Source organism: Bombina bombina, chromosome 7 (assembly GCF_027579735.1).
Source record: "Bombina bombina isolate aBomBom1 chromosome 7, aBomBom1.pri, whole genome shotgun sequence".
Lineage (NCBI taxonomy): Eukaryota > Metazoa > Chordata > Amphibia > Anura > Bombinatoridae > Bombina > Bombina bombina.
The window spans coordinates 54,067,012-54,093,303 of NC_069505.1; the positions used below are offsets into that span (position 1 = coordinate 54,067,012).

Consider the following 26,292-nt stretch of genomic DNA (forward strand, 5'->3'; position numbering starts at 1 on the left):
ATGGCTGCACTAACCTCAGATACTCCAACTCTACCTTGCATACTGGCTGCAGAAAAGACTGTTTTTGGTAGAGAGTTCATTCAGTGCTGTGTACGTCACAGCAGAGGATCTATGTGTAGAGCATATTGATGACCAAACAGGAGGAAGCTAGGGGAACGGTCCCTATGACACCTGTGGCAGGCTTGTGACTAACTCCTTTGTTGAGAGTGATTATGTCACTGCCCAGAACTCCAATCTCCCCTCTGTCTCTCAGTAGCAGCTCTCTGAGGGGAAATAGGCCTCAAATTGGTCTGAGAACCCCTCTCAGCGAAGAATCTGGAGCACCTCAAATCTTCATCTTCCTTCTGTGAGGCAAAGAAAAGACCAGAATACCAGAGAGGTGGGAGGGATTAAGTGCTCTTAGAGCTTTAGGAATCTTTGCTTTCTCCTAGTGGCCAGTAGTAATGGCCCATGGACTCTTACCACCTTATTAAAGAAATAAGTAATTAAAAAAAATAATAAGGGAAGGAACTTTGAACTATTTTTCTTTTTATTATAACATTTCAACATATGTAACACTTTGCTGATTGCAATTCAATCTTAAAAATATGAAAATATTATTGTGCCTTAAAAGGGACATTAAAGTCATTTTTGTATATATATCAGCAATTAAGCATTGCATTGCCAGAGATCTGCAAATAAAATAAATTAGCAACATTTGCATTGTATTGCAGATTAGGAAAATAGCTACTTTAGTTTGTCTTATCTCATTTGTTCTGGCCAATCAGAGGCAGATATAAGCGATAACCTACATTGGTTAACAAATCACTGTGTAGAATGCTTAGAATTCAAACTCAGAACCTTGCAGGATGCACTCCAAACTTCAGCGGAAAAAAGCAAAAATAATAAAATTAAAATAAAAAATAAATAGTGACTTTATATTACAAACGTTACTCTGCATATGCTTTTGGTTGGGGGTTAATTAGAGTTTAATGTCCCTTTTATTTATCTGATCATTCTTTTTTTACCGTCTGAACAAAAATCAGTATTGATACTGCAGATACCTGTCAGTTAAAAAGCAAAAATTCACCGGAATCCTACTTAGATATTTTGCACATTACTGTCGTATTTTTCCTCCTACAGCAGACTGACCTGTAACCTAATAAACACCTCTAGGTCACATAACTTTGCTGCACATTAGGTATGCGCCTTAACCTATGGAACATATTTTGGGTATAAGAATGCTCTCACCATTATGAGTTACCCTTAAGGAGAGAGTACAAGAGTTATGTATCCCTAATCGGGATCTAAGTAGATTTAGAAATGTCTAAAAGAAAAAAACAAAAAAAAACTAAAGATCAAGTCACATAAAGCCTCAATCTTTAATTTTACCGAAGTGAGTCCAACATAAGATTAACGAGGCTGGTAGTATCTCCATCATGTGGTCCCTCTTATAAAATATATATTTATATGTATTTAGTAGTCCAGAAAGGTTTTGCCAGGCTCTGATTGGAGTCCAAGAGAAATCTTGTTTTTCTCCAGAGCCATAACTTGCCTGTTCTATCCAATAAAAAAAGACTTCAGAGGGTTATGAGTCAGTGTGGGACCTCAATGAGTTTCAGGTGGAGTAGTTTCAAGTTTTTGAAGTCTGCGTCTTCTTAGTTCCGCTGTATCAGGCTCTTCTGATGAAGCATCTCCCTCAGCAGCACCAACAGATTCTGGAGAAACTAAAAGAAAAGGTAATATTTAAGAAAATATAGATTTAGAATATATATCCACATACATGGCCCACATTATCTTAGTGGAGAAAGAAAGAAGAAAGAAAGAAAGAGAGAGAAAGAGAGAGAAAGAGAGAGAAAGAAAGAGAAAGAGAGAAAGAGAGAGAGAAAGAAAGAGAAAGAGAAAGAGAGAAAGAGAAAAAGAGAGAAAGAGAGAGAAAAAAAAAGAAAGAAAGAGAACAAAAGAGAGAGAAAGAAATAAAGAAAAAAAGAAAGAAAGAAGAGAAAAAAGAGAAGGAGAGAGAGAAAAACAAGAAAGAAAGAAAGAAAGAAAAAAAAAAGAGAGAAAGAAAAAAAAGAGAGAGAAAGAGAGAGAGAGAGAGAAAGAAAGAAAGAAAAAGAAAGAAAGAAAGAAAGAGAGAGAGAAAAAAACAAAGAGAAAGAGAGAGAGAAAGAAAGAAAGAGAGAGAGAGAAAAAAACAAAGAGAAAGAGAGAGAGAAAGAAAGAAAGAAAGAAAGAAAGAAAGAAAAAAGAAAGAAGGAAGAGAAAAAAAGGCAGAAAGAAAGAAAAAGAGAGACAGACAGAAAGATCTGGGGTCATATAAATAGACAAATGAAGAGAGATATGTAGATTGGGGGTAAAGTGGAATAAACACAGAAAAGTGTTTTGTTAAACAAATGGAGGTAATAAAATAAAAAGTAGGTTGACTGTAGGAATCCGTACCACTTTATAGTTTTGTGGAATGGTTAGATTTGAGTCTGAAACCAATACATCAAGTAACTGTTTGTAGTCCAGTAAACAGATAAAATAATGTTTTCTACTCTTTACCTGACTGGTTGGAAGACTCTGCTTCGGGAGCTGTGGAAGAAGGTTCTGTGGACGGAGTTGGCTGAGAAGATCCAGAAGGAGCAGATTCTGAGGAAGACGATGTGGATGAAATAGTGGGACGAGGTGGCCTGAGAGAGGGTATAAGTACAATTGTTATAAAATGAGCAAATTGTCAGTGTCTTCTGACTTTTTAGCATTGACACAAACTCATCCCAGTAGAAACAGAGGTGATGGGATGGTTAAAGTCCACATTTTTGTATGGAGGTGTAATCTTTTTTTTCACATTATCATAACCAGATGATGAGACCCCCTTCCAAATGTGGTTATACGTGCTGCATCACGGTCCGTATACTAAGAGCATTACCCCCTTCTTCCTTGCCTGGTGCACTTTAGGTTATACAGGCTTGAACTACTCCTCCACCACATTATGGCCTGGTACCATAGGAATCCCCAGGGTAATAAAATATTGGTATATCTTGAACATGAATGAACGATGGTACCACAATTGGGTGGGGCTTGTTAGTTCTCACTTCCAAACTTGCCTAAAAGCATCAGCGATTATTCCATAATATCTGAGACCTTTAAAGGTATGGGCACACAACTATTTCCCCAGATTTCTACAAACCCTTCTTTCACTTACTCCAGTGCTGAATAATCTCACATTCTGAGTGGGGCAATAGACTATCCCACACTAATCCCTAAATGTTCACTGATTGGTTTTTGTTATCAGCTTCAGGAAGGTTTTTTCGATCCTGGTTTCAGCTGCACCAATTAGATCATTTACTCTCTACCCATAAAGAAAGACGTTAACTCTTTAGGCAACCTACTTTCTGCGAGGAAATGTTAACCCTGGAAGCCCCAATTAAACAAGCCATCTCCTTAACACATTCCCTGGATTTACGCACTAATTCCCAACATTTCCATCTTACGTAAAAACTTGACAGACGTATGCACTGCTCACCATGGATAGCTTAAGATATTCAGATACATTTATAAATGTCTGCATTCTCTGCAGATATGCTAGAAAGGAACCTACAGTTACTGATACCTGACACCACAGAAGAGAATGGAGTGTCTATGAGTAAGCACCACTAAAGGACGCAAAACGCGTCAGTCGTTTCTGCATAGTTTGGATGCCATGTATATTTTATTTATTTTTCAATTAAGCCTTTTTTTTGTTTTACACACACACACTGGCAGTGTGACTAATGAAATACATGTTGTCAGGAGCGACTGATAGATGTTGGAGGCGGATGTGCCCCAAAATCCTAAAGTACTGGGAAGAGGTGCTAACCTGCATCAATAATATTTTTTAAAGCCAAGCAATACTAGTCCCTCATGTCTTACATCCAAAGCTTGGAGCCAAATTGAGAAACAAACTCTGTCAGAAACTCATTAAAGGGACATAAAACCCTAATTTTTTTTTCTTTCAAGATTCGAGTATACAATTTTAAACAACTTTCTAATTTACTTCTATCATCACATTTTCTTTGTTTTCTTGTTATCGTTTGTTGAACAGCAGGGATGTAAGCTCAGGAGTGTGCACGTGTCTGCAGTACTAGATAGCAGCAGTTTTACAACAATGTTATACAATGTTATACATTAACAAGATCTAGTAGCAGTTGGTGAAGCTTAAGGAGCAAAACAACTGGATTCCATAACGACCACTCTTGGATTACAGTCCCTAATTCTGGATACAGATAAGTGTATTGACACACTGAATAATTTTTTGTGCATTATCGATGTTGGAAATTTTTGGTAAGTCCGCTACTTGTGGAGGGTCATCCTGGTTTGACTTTGCTTGCACAGAGACTTAATGCATATTGGGAACCGTCATCGCACCTGGTTGTGTGCTACAATATATTTTTTGCATATGATGCGAAGGTCTATTATACTGCTGACTAGGCTGTAATAATTTGTATTACTTATTGTACATCTGTACATCATTAGTATTCTACCATACTTAGATCCCAGTTATTATCCTGCCCAGTAATATCCCTTGTATGATCTTGGGTACTGTGCGCAGCATGGGTGTAGTATGAGTGGGGTACTATCCGGATAACAAGTACAGCGATAGAAGGATATAAAGGTGTGCATACCTTAAGGGTACTGAGTTCAGTCACGTGACTTGGAGGTATATTACAAATGTGATAGATATTTGTTGGTTATCTATGGCTTTGAATGGTAACCTTGTGAGATGCTAAATTTTGCTTGATTATTTATAAAAGAGTGCTTGATTCCCTATCTTTTGCATGGTTCATTTATTTACATGTCCCATTTCTCTTCTTAAAATCTTTAGAATGAGATATATATATATATATATATATATATATATATATATATACACACACACACACACATATATATATATATATATATATATTTAACAGTCTATTTATTTATCTCTATCTATCTATATATGTATCTATCTATCTATCTATCTATCTATCTTTATCTATCTATCTTTATCTATCTGTGTGTATGTATATGTGTGTTCAAGGAGTGCAGTAAAGCCGTGTGAGTGCTGCTTGTGGTCTATACAGGATTCAGAATGGTTGGCATAGCCTCTAGTTCTCACCCGATTGTAGCCAGCACTGTAAGATACTGGTTTATCTGTAACATGGCTGCGTCAAGCAGTGTGTGGATATTTTGCAGACATTGCAATCTGGCTTCCAAGTTATTTCTCTCATGTCCCTCCATTGCTTGCAGCTCCTCAAATGTCAAACCTGCAAAGCCTGCAGGGGGCATAGGCATCGGGGGAAGACCTGTGAAAGATTCAGCGGATCAATGGTAGAAGGCAGCTAGAACATACTAGATAAATATGTAACATTCCCTAAGTAAATTTAATTCTAACGAGCAATAATTTGCAAAGGTCCTAACTCACCAAATGGAGGGAAGAGGGGCATTCCCAACCAGGGAGGTGGGAAAGGGAAGCCAGGTACAGCCGTCCCAGGTGATGTCTCCGCTCCACTGACATCTGCACTTCCAACAGGTCTTTGAGAAGAGGCTGTAAGAGGTGTGACAGAATAAATCAATCTTCAGAAAGGATGAGCACCAAGTGGATTATTAGAAAGTGGTGAGAGCTGTGCGCCCTGACGTTTGTGCATTAAGCGCAGGCGAGAGATGTGCACCTTGACGTTTGTGCATTAAGCGCAGGTGAGAGATGTGCGCCCTGATGTTTGTGCATTAAGCACAGGTATGAGATGTGCGCCCTGACGTTTGTGCATTAAGCGCAGGCCAGAGATGTGCGCCCTGATGTTTGTGCATTTAGCGCAGGTGTGAGATGTGCGCCCTGACATTTGTGAATTAAGCGCAGGCGAGAGATGTGCGCCCTGACGTTTGTGCATTAAGCGCAGGTGTGAGAAGTGCGCCCCGATGTTTGTGCATTAAGCGCAAGTGTGAGATCTGCGCCCTGATGTTTGTGCATTAAGCGCAGGTGTGAGATGTGCGCCCTGATGTTAGTGCATTAAGCGCAGGTGTGAGAAGTGCGCCCTGATGTTTGTGCATTAAGCACAGGTGTGAGATCTGCGCCCTGATGTTTCTGCATTAAGTGCAGGTGAGAGATGTGTGCCCTGATGTTTGTGCATTAAGTGCAGGTGAGAGATGTGCTCCCTGATGTTTGTGCATTAAGTGCAGGTGAGAGATATGCGCCCTGATGTTTGTGCATTAAGCACAGGTGAGAGATGTGCGCCCTGATGTTTGTGCATTAAAGCAAAAAATGGGATAACTTAAAGAATGGATGGGACCAAGTGTAAACAAAAATATCTTATGTCATATAGGCAATATTTACATGACATACTACAACTTATACATGCAACTTAAAGGTAGTTTTATATCATTCCTAAACATCTGTATAGCAGCTGAAAGATAGTACCGCACTGTAATCAGAAAGGTATTAGTTGTTTAAAAATACATAAAGATTAGCATTTGCATTATAGATCTAGAACACAAAACCCAGACCAATAATGCAGGTAAAAACTATTGTGAGTTATTGGGAAGAGGGAAGGGAATTGTAATTTATCAAACGTTTATTTAAAAACAAAATTTATGCTTACCTGATAAATGTATTTCTTTCTTGACACGGTGAGTCCACGGATCATCTAATTACTATTGGGAATATCACTCCTGCCCAGCAGGAGGTGGCAAAGAGCACCACAGCAAAGCTGTTAAATATCACCTCCCTTCCCTCCTACCCCATTCATTCGACTGCAGCAAAGGAAGCAACAAGGTGCAGAGGTGTCTGAAGTTTATAACACACCCACAAAACCAGTCTCAAGAAAACAGGGCACCGTGTCAAGAAAGAAATACATTTATCAGGTAAGCATAAATTTTGTTTTCTTTCTAATGACACAGTGAGTCCACGGATCATCTAATTACTATTGGGATACAATACCAAAGCTAGAGTACACAGATGATAAGGGAGGGACAAGACAGGGAACCTAAACGGAAGGCACCATTGCTTGAAGAACCTTTCTCCCAAAAGAAGCCTCAGCCGAGGCAAAAGTGTCAAATTTATAGAATTTGGAAAAAGTGTGAAGAGAGAACCAAGCTGCAGCCTTGCAAATCTGTTCCACATAATCTTCATTTTTGAATGCCCAGGAAGAGGAAACAGCCCTCGTAGAATGAGCCGTAACTCTCTCAGGAGGCTGCTGTCCAGCAGTTTCATAGGCAAAGCGAATGATACTCTTCAGCCACCAAGAAAGAGAAGTAGCCGTAGCTTTCTACCTCTTACGTTTCCCCGAGAAAACAGAATTTATGTTTACCTGATAAATTACTTTCTCCAACGGTGTGTCCGGTCCACGGCGTCATCCTTACTTGTGGGATATTCTCTTCCCCAACAGGAAATGGCAAAGAGCCCAGCAAAGCTGGTCACATGATCCCTCCTAGGCTCCGCCTACCCCAGTCATTCGACCGACGTTAAGGAGGAATATTTGCATAGGAGAAACCATATGGTACCGTGGTGACTGTAGTTAAAGAAAATAAATTATCAGACCTGATTAAAAAAACCAGGGCGGGCCGTGGACCGGACACACCGTTGGAGAAAGTAATTTATCAGGTAAACATAAATTCTGTTTTCTCCAACATAGGTGTGTCCGGTCCACGGCGTCATCCTTACTTGTGGGAACCAATACCAAAGCTTTAGGACACGGATGAAGGGAGGGAGCAAATCAGGTCACCTAAATGGAAGGCACCACGGCTTGCAAAACCTTTCTCCCAAAAATAGCCTCAGAAGAAGCAAAAGTATCAAACTTGTAAAATTTGGTAAAAGTGTGCAGTGAAGACCAAGTCGCTGCCCTACATATCTGATCAACAGAAGCCTCGTTCTTGAAGGCCCACGTGGAAGCCACAGCCCTAGTGGAATGAGCTGTGATTCTTTCGGGAGGCTGCCGTCCGGCAGTCTCGTAAGCCAATCTGATGATGTTAAACACTAAAAAACTCTAAGCCATCTCCGTGGAGATGTTGCCTGTACAACGGCAAAGAGAATGACTGGGGTAGGCGGAGCCTAGGAGGGATCATGTGACCAGCTTTGCTGGGCTCTTTGCCATTTCCTGTTGGGGAAGAGAATATCCCACAAGTAAGGATGACGCCGTGGACCGGACACACCTATGTTGGAGAAAACCACAAAGAGAGCAGAAGACTGACGAAACTCCTTAGTCGCCTGTAAAAAGAATTTCAATGCCCGCACCACGTCAAGATAGTGTAGCAAACGTTCCTTCTGAGAAGAAGGCTTAGGACACAAAAAAGGAAGAACAATCTCCTGATTAATGTTCCGATCTGAAACCACTTTAGGGAGAAACCCTAACCTAGTACGCAAAACTACCTTACATGCATGAAAAATAAGGTAAGGAGACCCATACTGTAATAATCGAAAGCTCTGAAACTCTTCGAGCAGATGAGATAGCAACAAGAAACAAAACGTTCCAAGATAACAACTTAATATCTAAGGAATGCATTGGCTCAAACGGAGCCTGTTGAAGAACTTTAAGAACTAGGTTAAGACTCCATGGAGGAGTAACTGGCTTAAACACAGGCCTGATCCTGACAAAATGATTGCACGTCTGGGACATCCGCCAGACGTTTATGTAACAAAATACACAAGGCAGATATTTGACCCTTTAGAGAGCTTGTCGATAAACCCTTCTCCAAACCATCTTGGAGAATGGACAACATTCTAGGAATCCAAACTCTACTCCAAGAGTAGCCCTTGGATTCACACCAATACAGATATTTATGCCATATCTTATGATAAATCCTTCTAGTTACAGGCTTATGAGCCTGAATCATGGTATCAATGACCGATTTTTAAAATCCACGCTTAGATAAAATTAAGCGTTCAATCTCCAAGAAGTGAGCTTCAGAGAAACTAGATTTGGATGAAGGAAGGGCCCTTGAAGTAGAAGGTCCTTTCTCAACGGAAGTCTCCAAGGTGGAAGAGATGACATCTCCACCAGGTCTGCATACCAAATCTTGTGAGGCCACGCCAGTGCAATGAGGATCACCGATGCCCTCTCTTGTTTGATTCGAGTAATGACCCGAGGTAGAAGAGCGAACGGGGGAAATAGGTATGCGATACTGAAATTCCCTTGACCTCGACTCGTACCTCGGGAGTTTGGCATTCTGCCGAGATGACATGAGGTCCAATTCCGGCTGTCCCCATTTGAGAATCAGGTTGGAAAACACTTCCAGATGGAGTTCCCTCTCCCCCAGGTGAAAGGTCTATCTGCTCAGAAAATCCGCCTCCCAGTTGTCCACTCCTGGGATGTGGATCGCCAACAGGCAGCAGTTGTGGGTCTTTGCCCACTGAATTGTCTTGGCTACCTCTGTCATTGCCAAGGAACCCAGAGTTCCTCCCTGATGGTTGATGTAAGCCACAGAAGTTATGTTGTCCGACTGGAACCTGATAAACCGAGCCGAGGCCAGGCTAGAAGAGCATTGAAGATTGCTCTCAGCTCCAGAATATTTATGGGTAGAACAGACTGCGACAGAGTCCATATTCCCTGAGCCTTTAGAGAGCCCCAGAGACTGCTCCCCATCCCAGTAGGCTGGCGTCTGTTGTCACAATCACCCAAGAGGGTCTGCGGAAGCAGGTTCCCTAAGAGAGGTGATCCCGAGACAACCACCAAAGAAGAGAATCCCTTGTCTCCTGTTAGTTGTAATCGATGAGACAGATCTGCATAATCTCCGTTCCACTGTCTGAGCATGCTTAACTGCAGAGGTCTGAGGTGGAAACGGGCAAACGGGATGATGTTGTGAGGATTCCAGTCCAGCTATTCCTTCCTACCTTGGATTTCCTGTTCACCTGGTTACTCCCCTATTTAAGTCATCATTGCACCTTAAACAGGTGCTTAGTTATTTTGCTCTCAAGCTGAAGCTACGCCTGTCTACTGCATGTCTCTAGACAAATCTCTTTCTGGATTACAACACTGGATATCTATTATATATATAAAACTTTCACAAGTTTCATTACCATAGGATTGAACTCTCCTTGATGCTAAATACCTGTTTCAAGCTACAGCAATCAAGCAGCTAAAGGACTTACTTGCTGTTAAACAAACTGCTCCTGCAAGCTTGAATACTACAAGCAATACCTGCTACTATGGTTTTTCTCTGACCATCCAGTCTCAGGTAAAATAATGGACTCTGAATGCAAACTGCTCTGTGTTGACACGCACACATCCTTGCTCCCTGGAGTTCACTTGTAGTCATAATCTGCTTACCGGGGAAAGCCTTTCACTCAGGAGTTCAGACAGAATTTTAAAAGAATTTACTCTGCACAGGATTGCCTTCAATACAGTCAGTTCAGCACCGGAGCTTAGCCACGCCCCCTTTTTGCATCTGCAAACGGATTGGTTCCACACAAGCCTGTTGTGATCACAGTACAATCAATGTAAAAATCAAAGGTAGGCCCAGCACTCACCATCCAATCTAAGGTGCACGCTGCAGGGGTCCTTGCACTGACCCCATATATCAACAGCAAGAAAAAAAGGGGTAGCAGCACCAAAATGTTGAAATTTAGCAGCTTTTGATGAAGAGACATGCAAAAAACAAACAACGTTTCGGTCAGCACCTGACCTTAATCATGTTGTATACAAAAATGTCCATATACACTCTTTATATAGCCATTAGAAAAATCTGGCCTATGGGTTGCATGCCACAACTCTAGCCGAGTACCATAGAGTGAGACGCATACCGAGAGGCCTCCGCATGAATGTGAGACCAACACTCATGCGTGAGAACAAGGAATACTGTGAGAAATCCACCTACATTTTAAACAAATGCTCTTTAGACCTCCTGGTACTTACGGTAGATTTCTTACAACGTGATCTGGATATACAGAAAGAGGAGTTGTCACGTCTTGAAGCAGCCTTGAGATCGATGTTGTCCATGGAAGATATGGAAAAGTTATTGCAGTCTGTGAATACCAACATTGCTGAAATGAAGAAAGTGATCGAGGCCCGGAAACGCCAGAAATTCCAGAGGGATGAAGATGATTACCGTAATGGAACGGTGTACAGATGGGCTTCAGATCCAACACGGATCGACCAATTGGAGACGGCAACGTCGGATGCGCGATACTGGCGCAAACTCCACGTCATCAACTAGTGACACGTCGGGGGACTCAGAAGGAAGCACAGAGGCGGGCGGAAACACCGCCGGAAAGGCAACGGACACCGGCATCAAGGAAGCCAGACCACAGAGGATGACACGCAACAAGAGCATGCGGAACTAACGGTGAATATCTCTATACATACCTTAACAGACACGAAGAGGCAGGTTGCTAACAAAGGGTTATCTTTTTGCGCCCTACCGAAATGTGACTTTTATCAATTACAGAGAGACTTACATGTTTTATTTCGTAACATCAAGTTAAAGACATACTTTGGACAATTACAGATAGCACAAGGGGTAAACCCGAGTTTGGATGCTGAGAACAACAGTAATGTACTATCTTTGAAAAATCTTAACCTTAGAGTTAAAGTAATTTTAATCCAAATATATGTAATAACAGTATTGAAACATTTATACAACTTGTCCTTAGGGATATTGATGAATTAAAACAAACATGCTGTCACACTTCGGGGTAAGAAACCTTTACAGGGTAATTTTACTAGACTTGAGAATAGTGCACTGCTTGATTTGAGAAATAATAGCAATATCATTTGCAAGCCAGCGGATAAGGGCGGAGCAACCATCATCTTGAATAGGAGTTACTATGTTAAGGAAATTAAGGGCCAATTACAAGATAGAGAGGTATATAAACCACTTGATAGAGATCCTACATTTGAAGTAAAACGAGAATTGGCTAAATGTATTGATAAGGCAATGTGTAATGGGGTGATAACAGATAAGGAACAAAAAATGTTATTACCAGAGAAATTTGCTACACCAGTGTTTTACACATTGCCTAAAATACATAAAAATAGAGATCCCCCCCCGCTGGTCGCCCTATAGTGGCTAGCACTAACTCCATCATGACAAATGTTTCTATATACCTGGATAGACTACTTACACCTCTGGCAATGGAATCTATGTCATATATTAAGGATACAGGAGATTTTCTGATTAAATTGGAAGAACTAGGTATGGAAACGGAGAAATTCATCCTTTTTACCCTTGATGTCAGTAGCCTGTACACGTCAATTACCCACACTAGTGGATTGGGTGCGATTAGACAGGCTATTGACAATAATGGTAAATTATCTGTCATTTAATGTGAATTTATGATGGAATTATTACAACTTATCCTCTACTGTAATTATTTTCTTTTCCAAGATCAATTTTATATACAATGTCAAGGAACTGCAATGGGGTCAAATGTCGCCCCCACATATGCCAACATCTTTATGACTATCTATGAGGAGAGATTTGTATACACTAATGAGTTATTTTTACAGTATGGATTGTGCTGGTTCAGATATATAGATTATGTTTTTGGCATATGGGGGGGGGCGACATTGACTCCTTGCATGAGTTTGTGGCTGATATGAATATATCCACTAGACACATTAAATTCAAATTGACATACAGTGCAGAATCAGTGGCATTTCTTGACACTAAGGTAATCAAGTGTCAAGGAGAGATCTAAAAGTGGATCTGTATAGAAAGGAGAGCAATAGAAATAGCCTCCTTAGGTATGAAAGTGCCCATCCTCCCCATCTTATTAAAAGCCTCCCTAGGAGCCAATTCCTAAGAGTAAAAAAGATTGTCCCGGATGAGGATATTGCACAGACCAGATTAATGGAAATGGGTAAACTCTTTATGGAGAGAGGTTTTCCTAAACAACTTATTCATAAACAAACTGAAGAAGTCAGTAAAATCCCCAGACATTCTATCCTGAGAGGGAATAAGATGAAGCCTAAACGAGATAACAAACGTATGGTCTTTATTTCACAATATAATCCTTTGAGTAAGGATGTCAATAATATTATCAGAAAACACTGGTCTGTCATTAAAGATCTGAATCCCCAGATTAAAGAGTTTGAAGAACCACCTATGCCAGCATTTAAAAGGTGTAGGAATGAGAGAGACGAATTAGTGAGGGCTCACTTAGGCTCAGGGAAAAAACTGATACAGACACACATATCTACACCCAAATTGGGATGTTTCCCATGCCTTGGGTGTTGTAATTGTAACATCATCATTAAAGGTGATTTTTTTCCCCCATCCCCTAACTGGTAAGAAATATAAAATCCCTGGTTATTTTACATGTAATTCAGATTATGTGGTTTATCTAATTAAATGTCCTTGTTCCAAAATCTACATAGGGGAATCAACACGTAGGATAAGGGACAGAATTGTTGAACACAAATCTAATATCCGATGTAAGAATAGGGATGCTCCAGTTTCAAATCACTTTTTACAGGCAGGACATACCATCTCTCAATTAAGATACCAGGTCATTGAACAGATCAGGAGACCTAGGAGGGGGGTGATAGACAGTGTATCCTTAAAAGTAGAGAAACATATTGGATCTACACATTACAAACACTTATCCCACTGGGAATGAATAGGGAGATAGACTGGCAGGTAACGTTATGAATATTTTACTCATTGAGGAGTGATATACCTCTAGATATAATCTTGTAATTTGAATAGGCTGTTAATATAAGGTGATAATTCTTTGAGAAAAAAAGTTTTGTGTATTTAATAGAGTCATCAATATATATATTTTGAGATGATGTTCTTGTAATAGTGTAAATATATATTGTGTTTTACAGGTTAATATAGATGTTAAGCTGAAGTGTCCTTATCCACTAGAGGGAGTATGAAAATTGTACCTTGAATTGTAAAGAAGGGATTAACTAAAAAGTTCCACACCCACACAGGTATCTGTAACCCCTCCTCTAATGGCTACATAAAGAGTGTATATGGACATTTTTGTATACAACATGATTAAGGTCAGGTGCTGACCGAAACATTGTTTGTTTTTTGAACCTATCCTAACTCTCAGTTGCAACTTCATGTACAAGTATAGCATCTATCTGATTTTCATTTCTATAAATTCACTAAGTAAACCTGGGCTATAAAAAAAGATATTTCAGCATTCAAGGTGATACATATTACACATTTTGTCTGCTAGGTCAGCAGTTGAGATCCTAATCTCTATTGCTATCTACATAGCCTGACAGATGTCCATTGCCGCTACCATCAGCCCAATTAACCCCATGCACTGAGCAACTGATGGCCGAGGAGAGGACTGAAGCGCTAGGCAAGATTCGAAAATCTTTGATTTCCTGACTTCTGTCAGAAAAATCTTCCTTGATAAGGAATCTATTATGGTTCCCAAGAAAACCACCCTTGTAGTTGGAATTAAGGAACTCTTTACCAAATTTACCTTCCATCCGTGAGATTGCAGGATAACAACGTTTCCATGTGAGATTTTGCTTGTTGAAAGGATGGCGTCTGAACCAGAATGTTATCCAGATAAGGCCCCACTGCAATATCCCGCAATCGGAGCACCGCCTACAGGGATCCTAGAATCTTTGAAAAAATTCTGGGAGCTGTGGCTAGGCCGAATGGAAGAGCCACAAACTAGAAGTGTTTGTCTAGAAATGCAAACCTCAGAAACTTGTGATGGTCCCTGTGGATGGGAACATGCAGGTAAGCCTCCTTTAAATCTACCATTGTCATAAATTGACCCTCTTGAACCAAGGGAAGAATGGAACGAATAGTTTCCATCTTGAAGGATGGTACTTTGAGGAATTTGTTTAGACTTTTGAGATCTAAAATTGGTCTGAAGGTTCCCTCTTTTTTGGAAACCACAAACATATTGGAGTAGAACCCCAGACCCTGTTCTGGAATAGGGACAGGAACTATCATTCCCAAGTCGGAAAGGTCTCAAACACAGCATAAGAACGCCTCTCTTTTTATCTGGTCTACAGATAATCTTGAAAGCAGGAATCTAGTTTTTATCCCTGGGACACGATTTACACCGCCCAGGGATACTTACTGCACATCCCATACCCAAGCCTGAGTGAAGAAGGAAAGTCTGCCCCCTACAAGATCTGGTCCCGGATAGGGGGCAGGCCCTTCATGCTGTTTTCGATTTAATAGCAGGCTTTTTGAATTGTTTTCCCTTTTTCCAAGACTGGTTAGGCCTCCAGGATGGTTTGGATTGTTCCTGCTTGAAAGAGGGAGAGGAAGACTTTCCCTTGAAATTTCGAAAGGAATGAAAATTACTAGAATATCAAAAATTATTTCCGTCAAACCTGGCCCAAACAAGGTCTTTCCCTTGTAAGGAATCCCCAAACGATTAGACTTGGATGACACATCTGCAGACCAAGATTTTAACCATAAAGCTCTGCGGACCGGCAAAACCGGAAATCTTTGCTCCCAGTTTAATAACCTGAAGGGAAGAATCCGTAATAAAGGAGTTGGCCAACTTAAGGGCCTTGATCCTATCCTGGATCTTTTCGAGGGGAGTGTCTGTCCGAATAGAATCAGACAAAGCATCAAAGCAGTATGCTGCCGCACTAGTGACAGTAGCAATACAAACCGCAGGTTGCCATTGTAAACCCTGGTGTACATACATTTTCTTGAGTAACCCCTCTAACTTCTTATTTCTGGTCTCTCACATTCCTTAGCAATGATCTATGTAGCCCTATCTGGTACAGGAAATACCTCCACCATGGAAGGCACGTCAAAATACTTGAGGATTGACTACGACGGTAGTGTTGGAGTCGTCCAGGGTAGCTAAAACCTCCTTAAGTAACAAACGGAGGTGTTCGAGCTTAAATCTGAAAGAAACAACTTCAGTATCAGCTAAAGGTATAACACTGTGAGTCTGAGATTTCCCCCTCAGATGCTACCAAAGTATCCTCCTCTTCAGAAACATTTGGAATAGTAACTACTGTGTCAGCAACCTTATTCACTGATTGATTACATTTCCACTTGCATTTTCCCTGCAGCATGGGAAAAGCAGACAACGCATCAGATACCGCTGATGACATTAGGGAAGCGATATCTTGCAAGGTAACTCCAGTTGGAGTAATAGAGGGAGCGCAGGGCACTGGCAGTATGAACGCTAAATTCTGGGACGCTTGAGGAGAAAGCTGCGGCATATCTTGAACATTGTCAGAAGACTCCTGAAAAGCATCCGCCTTAGACAATGTTGGCTCAGAAAAAAGTCTATCCCTGTAATGTAAAGTTCTCTCAATACATGAGGAACAGAAAGGGATTGGTGGTTCTACATTAGCATCAAAACATAAAGAACATGTAACATCTTGCAAGGTTTCTTGGTCCATCTTTATTCACCAATAAACAGACAACTGATATTTTATTCAGAAAATAGCCCCCCCAAAAAATGTGTTACTGTTCCTTTAAATTTTAAACGAAAAAAATAACTGCTTTATTTTTCTGTTATTTAAAATACACAATGGCCCCCAAAATAACACTCCAGACAACTCTACACCTCAGCTTAGCCTTGCTGAGGTACTTACCTGCCTGCCCACTAACAAAGTATATTACTTTGTAGCTGATCCGGACTCAAATCTTTAAAAATTACGGTCCGGTAACCGCAACGCTGCTGAATTTGTGACGCAGCTTTTTTCCAATCCGGAACACAGGAAGTGAGACAGGGCCAGAATAAAAGGTGCGCAATAGGAACTGCCGCCATATCTAACTCCGCCCATCGTGGGCGTAACCACATGAAACTCCCGATCGGCTAAATGTATTACCACAGCCGTCGGGAGTAAAGTAAAAAATACACCACCATGACTGAGCCAGATTCTCCTTGTCCCCAGTGCCTGCTCTGCTGCCCTAATAAACATTCCCCTATCAAAGGTGAATGTGACTTGTCCCCCAATGTATGTAAAAGTGCTATCTATTTTCTCTGTATGCGTGCCCCAGACAAAATTAAAGTTAGCACTTACCTTAAAGGGCCATAATACCCAAATGTTTAAACACTTGAAAGTGATGCAGTATAGCTGTAAAAAGTGGATTAGAAAATATCACCTGAACATCTCTATGTAAAAAAGAAAGATATTTTACTTCAAAAGTTCCTCAGTAGCCACCTCCCATTGTAAAGGATTTCTAAGCAGCATTTTTGTGTGTTTGTCCTGGGACATCTGAAGGGACTAGCATCGTGCACTCTCATATTATTTCACCAATCAGGTAAAGGAAGCTTACTATGAAATCCCATGAGAGTTAAGTCAAATCTCATGAGATCACAGTAAGTTCATGACCTCAGCACTGCTGATGCTGATTGGCTGCTGTTCATTTCTTCATTTTTTTAATTTTTTTTACCTGCAGCTGGGAGCAGCTGAGTATAACTTTTTACACAGAACTTACTCTGCTGAGATGAGGAAATTGTGAGGTAAAATATCTTCCTTTTTTACATAGAGATGCTCAGGTGATATTTTCCTGTCAGCTTTTTACAGTTATACTGCATCAGTTTCAAGTGATTTAGCATATGAGTATTATGTCCCTTTAAGACTTCTGGCAGGCAGCACGGCAGCTCACTAGGTTTGAGAAGCCAGTTCCCTCACATGGACCTGTGGATAGAAACAAAGACTGATTAATCTTACTCAGGCTTGCACGGTTAGGGCAGCATAAATATATGGGAGGCGCAGTGAGGATTGTACCCCACGAGTTCCCATTGCTTGAAAGCCAACACTGCTCTACTGAAGAGACCGATATGGACTACGGCTACACCCTAGAACAAAGCAGAACAAACTGCTTAAAAATAATAAAATCTTGCTTGAAGAATCTTTTCCTAACACCTAACTTTACCACTTCCTTGCTCTAACATAGGCAGAGAATGACTGGGGTTGGAGGGAAGGGAGGTGATATTTAACAACTTTGCTGTGGTATATTAATACACTTTTACCTCTGTGATTACCTTGTATCTAAGCCTCTGCAGACTGCCCCCTTATTTCAGTTCTTTTGACAGAATTGCATTTGAGCCAACCAGTGCCCTCTCATAAGTAACTCCACAAGAGTGAGCACAATGTTATCTATATGGCACACATGAACCAGCACTGTCTAGCTGTGAAAAACTGAGAAAATGCACTGAGATAAGAAGCGGCCATCAAGGGCTTAGAAATTAACATATAAGTCGATAAAAGCAAACTGGAAAGTTGTTTAAAATTGAATGCCCTATCTGAATCATGAAAGTTGACTTTTGACTAGACTGTCCCTTTAATTACACATGTAAAGTACTGTTTGGTAGTTGCAGAGAACTACTGGTGCTGAGCGAAAACTGACCTAATCACACAACCCAGCTGTGCAACTAGCGCTTGCCGATTAGGTCAGTGGCAGTTTCCGATCTTGTTTAGCAGTTCTATCCAACTCCTGCTGGGGTTAAACACATAGCTTTCCAGGGTCGATAGTGATAAAATCACATACTGTAATAAATAAGAGCATATTGTTTTTCATTATATTGGTTCTGTAAAATCAGCCAAAGGGCAGCAATGCATTACTGGGAGCTACATGAACACATCTGGTGAGCCAATCACAAACGCATGTGTGTAGCCACCAATCAGCAGCAAGCTCTCAGTCTATCGTTTCTCCCGAGCCTGCCTAGGTATCCTTTTCTATAAAGGATACCAAGAGAATAAATTAAATTTGATGACAGAAGTAAATGGAAAAGTCTCTTAACCCCTTGAGTGCTAATGACGGCTCGGAGCTGTCACAAATTGTCTCAGTCAGGTGCTAATGACGGCTCAGAGCTGTCATGAGCACTCTCGCACTTTGAGGGAGATCTGGGGTCTTACACCGGCTCCTACCCCGGTGATCTGGCCTGCATAGTGACAGGCATCCTGGGGCTTAACGTTATGCGCAGTGGCGTCACGCGCAATAACGTGATGACGTCACCGCGCAACTTTATTTATACTTAACAATGGTTAGTATAGGAGCAGGGGGCATGCTGCTTAGAAGCCTGTATCTCAGGCATCTAAGCAGCTACAGACCCCCAAGACCCACTGTTAGAAAGGTAATCGCCTAACCTTTCCAACAGTCTTGGGGGTCTGAAAGAAAAAAAAAACCCTTTAAAAATCTTAGCACCCAGGTGGGAAAGTGCTTAGCACTCAAATGGTTAAAATTGCATGGTTTATCTGAGCCATAAAAGTTTTTAATTTGGACTTTCACGTCGCTTTAAAAAGGGTCATGAAACCAGACATTTTCTCTTCATGGCTTGTATATAGCGTACATTTTAAGAAATCTTTCCAATTTACTCATTTTTACTATACTTAGTTCTCTTTATGTCTAACACTATATGGCAAAAAATGTCCAACCACAGCTTTAAAAACAAAATTTATGCTTGCCTGATACATTTCTTTCTTTCCAGGCATGGAGAGTCCACGATTTCATTCCAATTATTAGTGAGAATTCAACACCTGGCCAGCAGGAGGCAGCAAAGAGCACTCCAGCAGAGCTGGTAAGTGTCACTTCCCTTACCCATAACCCCCAGTCATTCGGCCGAAGGAAAATGGAAAAAGAAGATAACACAAGGGTATTGAAGTGCCTGAAGTTTTATACCAAAAAGTTTCCGTACTAAATATAAATAAGGGCAGGTTGTGGACTCTCCATGCCTGGAAAGAAAGAAATTTATCAGGTAAGCATGAATTTTGTTTTCTTTTCTTTGGAAGGTCGAGTCCACGATTTTATTCCAATTACTAGTGGGAACCAATACCCAAGCTAGAGGGCACAGAATAAAAGGGAGGGAGAACAAGACAGGCGGATCTAAGCAGAAGGCACCACCGCTTGAAGAAGTTTTCTTCCCAAGGAAGCCTCATCCGAGGCAAAAGTATCAAATTTGTAGGATTTGGAAAAAATATGCAATGAGGACCAAGTGGCTGCCTTCCAGATTAACTCCACAGAAGCATCATTTTTGAAAGCCCAGGAAGAAGAGACAGCCCTAGTGGAATGAGCCATCATTCTCTCAGGAGGCTGCTGTCCAGCTGTCTCATATCCTAATCGGATAACACTTCTCAACCAGAGAGAGGAGCAGAAGAAGTGCCCTTTTGATCCTTGCGCTTACCAGCAAAAAAAACATAATTTATGCTTACCTGATAAATTTATTTCTCTTGTAGTGTGTTCAGTCCACGGGTCATCCATTACTTATGGGATATATTCTCCTTCCCAACAGGAAGTTGCAAGAGGATCACCCAAGCAGAGCTGCTATATAGCTCCTCCCCTCACATGTCATATCCAGTCATTGGACCGAAGCAAGACGAGAAAGGAAAAACTATAGGGTGCAGTGGTGACTGGAGATTTAATTAAAATTTAGAACTGCCTCAAAAAAAGACAGGGCGGGCCGTGGACTGAACACACTACAAGAGAAATAAATTTATCAGGTAAGCATAAATTATGTTTTCTCTTGTTAAGTGTGTTCAGTCCACGGGTCATCCATTACTTATGGGATATCAATACCAAAGCTAAAGTACACGGATGATGGGAGGGACAAGGCAGGAACATTAAACAGAAGGAACCACTGCCTGTAGAACCTTTCTCCCAAAAACAGCCTCCGAAGAAGCAAAAGTGTCAAATTTGTAAAATTTTGAAAAGGTATTAAGTGAAGACCAAGTTGCAGCCTTGCAAATCTGTTCAACAGAGGCCTCATTTTTAAAGGCCCAGGTGGAAGCCACAGCTCTAGTGGAATGAGCTGTAATTCTTTCAGGAGGCTGCTGTCCAGCAGTCTCATAGGCTAAACGTATTATGCTACGAAGCCAAAAAGAGAGAGAGGTGGCCGAAGCCTTTTGACCTCTCCTCTGACCAGAATAAACGACAAACAGAGAAGAAGTTTGCCGAAAATCTTTAGTTGCCTGTAAGTAGAACTTCAGGGCACGGACTACGTCCAGATTATGCAAAAGACGTTCCTTCTTTGATGAAGGATTAGGACATAATGATGGAACAACAATCTCTTGATTGATATTCCTGTTAGAAACAACCTTAGGTAAAAATCCAGGTTTAGTACGCAGAACTACCTTGTCTGAATGAAAAATCAGATAAGGAGAATCACAATGTAAGGCAGATAACTCAGAGACTCTTCGAGCCAAGGAAATAGCCATCAAAAACAGAACTTTCCAAGATAAAAGCTTAATATCAATGGAATGAAGGGGTTCAAACGGAACACCCTGAAGAACTTTAAGAACCAAGTTTAAGCTCCACGGAGGAGCAACAGTTTTAAACACAGGCTTAATCCTAGTCAAAGCATGACAAAAAGCCTGGACGTCTGGATTCTCTGCCAGACGTTTGTGTAAAAGAATAGACAGAGCAGAAATCTGTCCCTTTAACGAACTAGCGGATAAACCCTTTTCTAAACCGTCTTGTAGAAAAGCCAATATCCTAGGAATCCTAACCTTACTCCATGAGTAACTCTTGGATTCGCACCAATATAAATATTTACGCCATATCTTATGGTAAATTTTTCTGGTAACAGGTTTCCGAGCCTGTATTAATGTATCAATTACCGACTCCGAAAAACCACGCTTTGATAGAATCAAGCGTTCAATCTCCATGCAGTCAGCCTCAGAGAAATTAGGATCCTGAATTAGAAGGTCCTGCCTCAGAGGCAGAGACCATGGCGGACAGGACGACATGTCCACTAGGTCTGCATACCAGGTCCTGCGTGGCCACGCAAGCGCTATCAGAATCACTGATGCTCTCTCCTGTTTGATCCTGGCAATCAGTCAAGGTAGCAACAGAAATGGTGGAAACACATAAGCCATGTTGAAAATCCAAGGGGCTGCTAGTGCATCTACCAGCACCGCTCCCGTGTCCCTGGACCTGGATCCGTAACAAGGAAGCTTGGCGTTCTGGCGAGATGCCATGAGATCCAGCTCTGGTTCGCCCCAACGAAGAATCAGTTGAGCAAACACCTCCGGGTGAAGTTCCCACTCCCCCAGATGAAAGGTCTGGCGACTTAGAAAATCCGCCTCCCAGTTCTCCACGCCTGGGATGTAGATCGCTGACAGGTGGCAAGAGTGAGACTCTGCCCAGCAAATTATCTTCGAGACTTCCAACATCGCTAGGGAACTCCTTGTTCCCCCTTGATGATTGATGTAAGCCACAGTCGTGATGTTGTCCGACTGAAATCTGATGAACCTCAGTGTTGCTAACTGAGGCCAAGCTAGAAGAGCATTGAATATTGCTCTTAACTCCAGAATGTTTATTGGGAGGAGTTTCTCCTCCTGAGTCCACGATCCCTGAGCCTTCAGGGAGTTCCAGACTGCACCCCAGCCTAGTAGGCTGGCATCTGTTGTTACAATCGTCCAAGCTGGTCTGCGAAAAGTCATTCCTTTGGACAGATGAACCCGCGACAACCACCAGAGAAGAGAATCTCTGGCCTCCTGGTCCAGATTTAGTAAAGGGGACAGATCCGAGTAATCCCCATTCCACTGACTTAGCATGCATAGTTGCAGTGGTCTGAGATGCAGACGCGCAAATGGCACTATGTCCATTGCCGCGACCATTAAGCCGATTACTTCCATGCACTGAGCTACTGATGGGTTTGGAATGGAATGAAGGACACGGCAAGCATTTAGGATTTTTGATAACCTGGACTCAGTCAGGTAAATCTTCATCTCTACAGAATCTATAAGAGTCCCTAGAAAGGTCACCCTTGTGAGTGGTAACAGAGAACTCTTTTCCATGTTCACTTTCCACCCATGCAACCTCAGAAATGCTAGAACTATCTCCGTATGAGACTTTGCATTTTGAAAACTTGACGCTTGTATCAGAATGTCGTCTAGGTACGGAGCCACAGCTATGCCTCGCGGTCTTAGTACCGCCAGAAGCGATCCCAGAACCTTTGTAAAAATTCTTGGGGCCGTAGCCAACCCGAAGGGAAGAGCTACAAACTGGTAATGCCTGTCTAGAAAGGCAAACCTTAGGTACCGATAATGATCTTTGTGAATCGGTATGTGAAGGTAGGCATCCTTTAAGTCCACTGTGGTCATATATTGACCCTCTTGGATCATGGGTAGGATTGTTCGAATAGTTTCCATCTTGAACGATGGAACCCTTAGGAATTTGTTTAAGATCTTCAGGTCCAAGATTGGCCTGAAGGTTCCCTCTTTTTTGGGAACCACCAACAGATTTGAGTAAAAACCTTGCCCTTGTTCCGTCCGCGGAACCGGGTGGATCACTCCCATTACTAAGAGGTCTTGTACACATCTTAGAAATGCCTCTTTCTTTATTAGATTTGTTGATAACCTTGACAGATGAAATCTCCCTTGTGGAGGAGAAGTTTTGAAGTCCAGAAGGTATCCCTGAGATATTATCTCCAATGCCCAGGAATCCTGGACATCTCTTGCCCAGGCCTGGGCGAAGAGAGAAAGTCTGCCCCCCACTAGATCCGTTTCCGGATAGGGGGCCCTTTCTTCATGCTGTCTTAGGGGCAGAAGTAGGTTTTCTGGCCTGCTTGCCCTTGTTCCAGGACTGGTTGCCTTTCCAACCCTGTCTGTAACGAGTAGCAGTCCCTTCCTGTTTTGGAGCGGAGGAAGTTGATGCTGCTCCTGCCTTGAAATTACGAAAGGCACGAAAATTAGACTGTTTGGCCTTTGATTTGGCCCTGTCCTGAGGAAGGGTGTGACCCTTACCACCAGTAATGTCAGCAATAATTTCTTTCAAGCCGGGCCCGAATAAGGTTTGACCTTTGAAAGGAATATTAAGCAATTTAGATTTCGAAGTTACATCTGCTGACCAGGATTTAAGCCATAGCGCTCTGCGCGCCTGGATGGCGAATCCGGAGTTCTTAGCCGTGAGTTTGGTTAAATGCACAACGGCATCCGAAACAAATGCATTAGCTAGCTTAAGGGCTTTAAGCTTGTTCATAATCTCATCCAATGGTGCTGTGCGAATAGCCTCTTCCAGAGACTCAAACCAGAATGCCGCTGCAGCAGTGACGGGTGCAATGCATGCAAGGGGCTGTAATATAAAACCTTGTTGAACAAACATTTTCTTAAGGTAACCTTCTAATTTTTTATCCATTGGATCTGAGAAAGCACAACTATCCTCCACCGGGATAGTGGTACGCTTGGCTAAAGTAGAAACTTCTCCCTCCACCTTAGGGACCGTCTGCCATAAGTCTTGTGTGGTGGCGTCTATTGGGAACATTTTTCTAAATATCGGAGGAGGGGAAAAAGGCACACCGGGTCTATCCCACTCCTTGCTAATAATCTCTGTAAGCCTTTTAGGTATAGGAAAAATATCAGTACACACCGGTACCGCATAGTATTTATCCAGCCTACATAATTTCTCTGGGATTGCAACCGTGTCGCAATCATTCAGAGCCGCTAACACCTCCCCTAGCAATACACGGAGGTTCTCAAGCTTAAATTTAAAATTTGAAATTTCCGAATCCGGTCTCCCTGGATCAGATCCGTCACCCACAGAATGAAGCTCTCCGTCCTCATGTTCTGCAAATTGTGACGCAGTATCGGACATGGCTCTCGTGTAATCGGCGCGCTCTGTCCTAAACCCAGAGCTATCGTGCTTGCCTCTTAACTCAGGCAAATTAGATAATACTTCTTTCATAACATTAGCCATATCATGCAAAGTGATTTGTAAGGGCCTTGATGTACTTGGCGCCACAATCTCACGCACCTCCTGAACGGGAGGCGAAGGTACTGACACGTGAGGAGAGTTAGGCGGCATAACTTCGCCCTCGTTGTCTGGTGATAATTTCTTTACCAGTAAAGACCGACTTTTATTTAAAGTAACATCAATACAATTGGTACACATATTTCTATTGGGCTCCACATTGGCTTTTAAACATAATGAACAAGTAGATTCATCTGTATCAGATATGTTTAAACAGACTAGCAATGAAGGCTAGCAAGCTTGGAAAAAATCTTTCAATAAATTTACAAGCAATAGAAAAAACGCTGCAGCGCTTTTAAAAACACAAAAAAACTGTAACAGTTGAAATAACAATGAATTAATTCAGTTATAGCCAACAATTATAACAGTAAATGTATGAATTTAGCAGAGGATTGCACCCACTAGCAAACGGATGATTAACCCCTCAATACCCAAAAAACGGATAATCAATTTAAGATTTAACGCTTTTATCACAGTCAAACACACTGTCACAGGTCTGCTGTGACTGATTACCTCCCTCAAAAATGAATTTTGAAGACCCCTGAGCTCTCTGGAGACGTCCTGGATCAAGGAGGAAGAAGCAGGAAGACTGTGCTAGAATTTTAACTGCGCAACAAGGCGCTAAAAAAGGCCCCTCCCACTCATATTACAACAGTGGGAGACCTGTTACAACGGTTTCTATGCAGAAATATACGTTAGCCATATGGAAAAAATCATGCCCAAAAAAGATTTATCACCAAAGTACCTCACAAAACGAATAACATGCCAGTAAACGTTTTAAAACAACTTTCCAGTGTTATGCAAAGTTATCACTAAGCCTGCTACCAGTCGCTTCTACTGCAGTTAAGGCTCATACATTTATTTCAGTATTAACAGTATTTTCTCAGTCAAATTCTAGTCCCTAGAAATTAACTCAACTGCACATACATTTATCAGCCTGATACCAGTCGCTACTACTGCATTAAAGGCTGTACTTACATCATATGGGTAATAGCAGTGTTTTCTTAGTCAATTCCATTCCTAGAAAATATTACTGCACATACCTCATTTGCGTGGAACCCCGCATGCTATTCCCTTTTCTGAAGTTACCCCACTCCTCAGAATGTGTGAGAACAGCCAGTGGATCTTAGTTACGTCTGCTAAGATCATAGAAAACGCAGGCAGATTCTTCTTCTAAATACTGCCTGAGAGAAAAAACAGCACACTCCGGTGCCATTTTAAAATAATAAACTTTTGATTGAAGAATTATTAGATAAAAAAACATAATTTATGTAAGAACTTACCTGATAAATTCATTTCTTTCATATTAACAAGAGTCCATGAGCTAGTGACGTATGGGATATACATTCCTACCAGGAGGGGCAAAGTTTCCCAAACCTTAAAATGCCTATAAATACACCCCTCACCACACCCACAAATCAGTTTAACGAATAGCCAAGAAGTGGGGTGATAAGAAAAAAAGTGCGAAGCATATAAAATAAGGAATTGGAATAATTGTGCTTTATACAAAAAAATCATAACCACCACAAAAAAGGGTGGGCCTCATGGACTCTTGTTAATATGAAAGAAATGAATTTATCAGGTAAGTTCTTACATAAATTATGTTTTCTTTCATGTAATTAACAAGAGTCCATGAGCTAGTGACGTATGGGATAATGACTACCCAAGATGTGGATCTTTCCACACAAGAGTCACTAGAGAGGGAGGGATAAAATAAAGACA

The 26,292-nt window shown here is 41.4% G+C and overlaps 1 protein-coding gene across 2 annotated transcripts in view; it reads right to left on the bottom strand.

Annotated features, from left to right (window-relative positions):
- Nucleotides 1-511: 511 nt before the first annotated feature.
- Nucleotides 512-26,292, bottom strand: part of SYVN1 (synoviolin 1) — a 198,828-nt gene continuing 173,047 nt past the window's right edge. For both annotated transcript variants that reach the window (XM_053720119.1, XM_053720120.1), the window contains exons 13-16: nucleotides 5,411-5,533; nucleotides 5,105-5,291; nucleotides 2,527-2,654; nucleotides 512-1,706 (exon numbers count right to left, since the gene is read on the bottom strand). In XM_053720119.1, coding sequence (XP_053576094.1) covers nucleotides 1,588-1,706; nucleotides 2,527-2,654; nucleotides 5,105-5,291; nucleotides 5,411-5,533 — 557 coding nt within the window. In that variant the 3' untranslated portion in view covers nucleotides 512-1,587. The remainder of the gene's footprint in view (nucleotides 1,707-2,526; nucleotides 2,655-5,104; nucleotides 5,292-5,410; nucleotides 5,534-26,292) is intronic.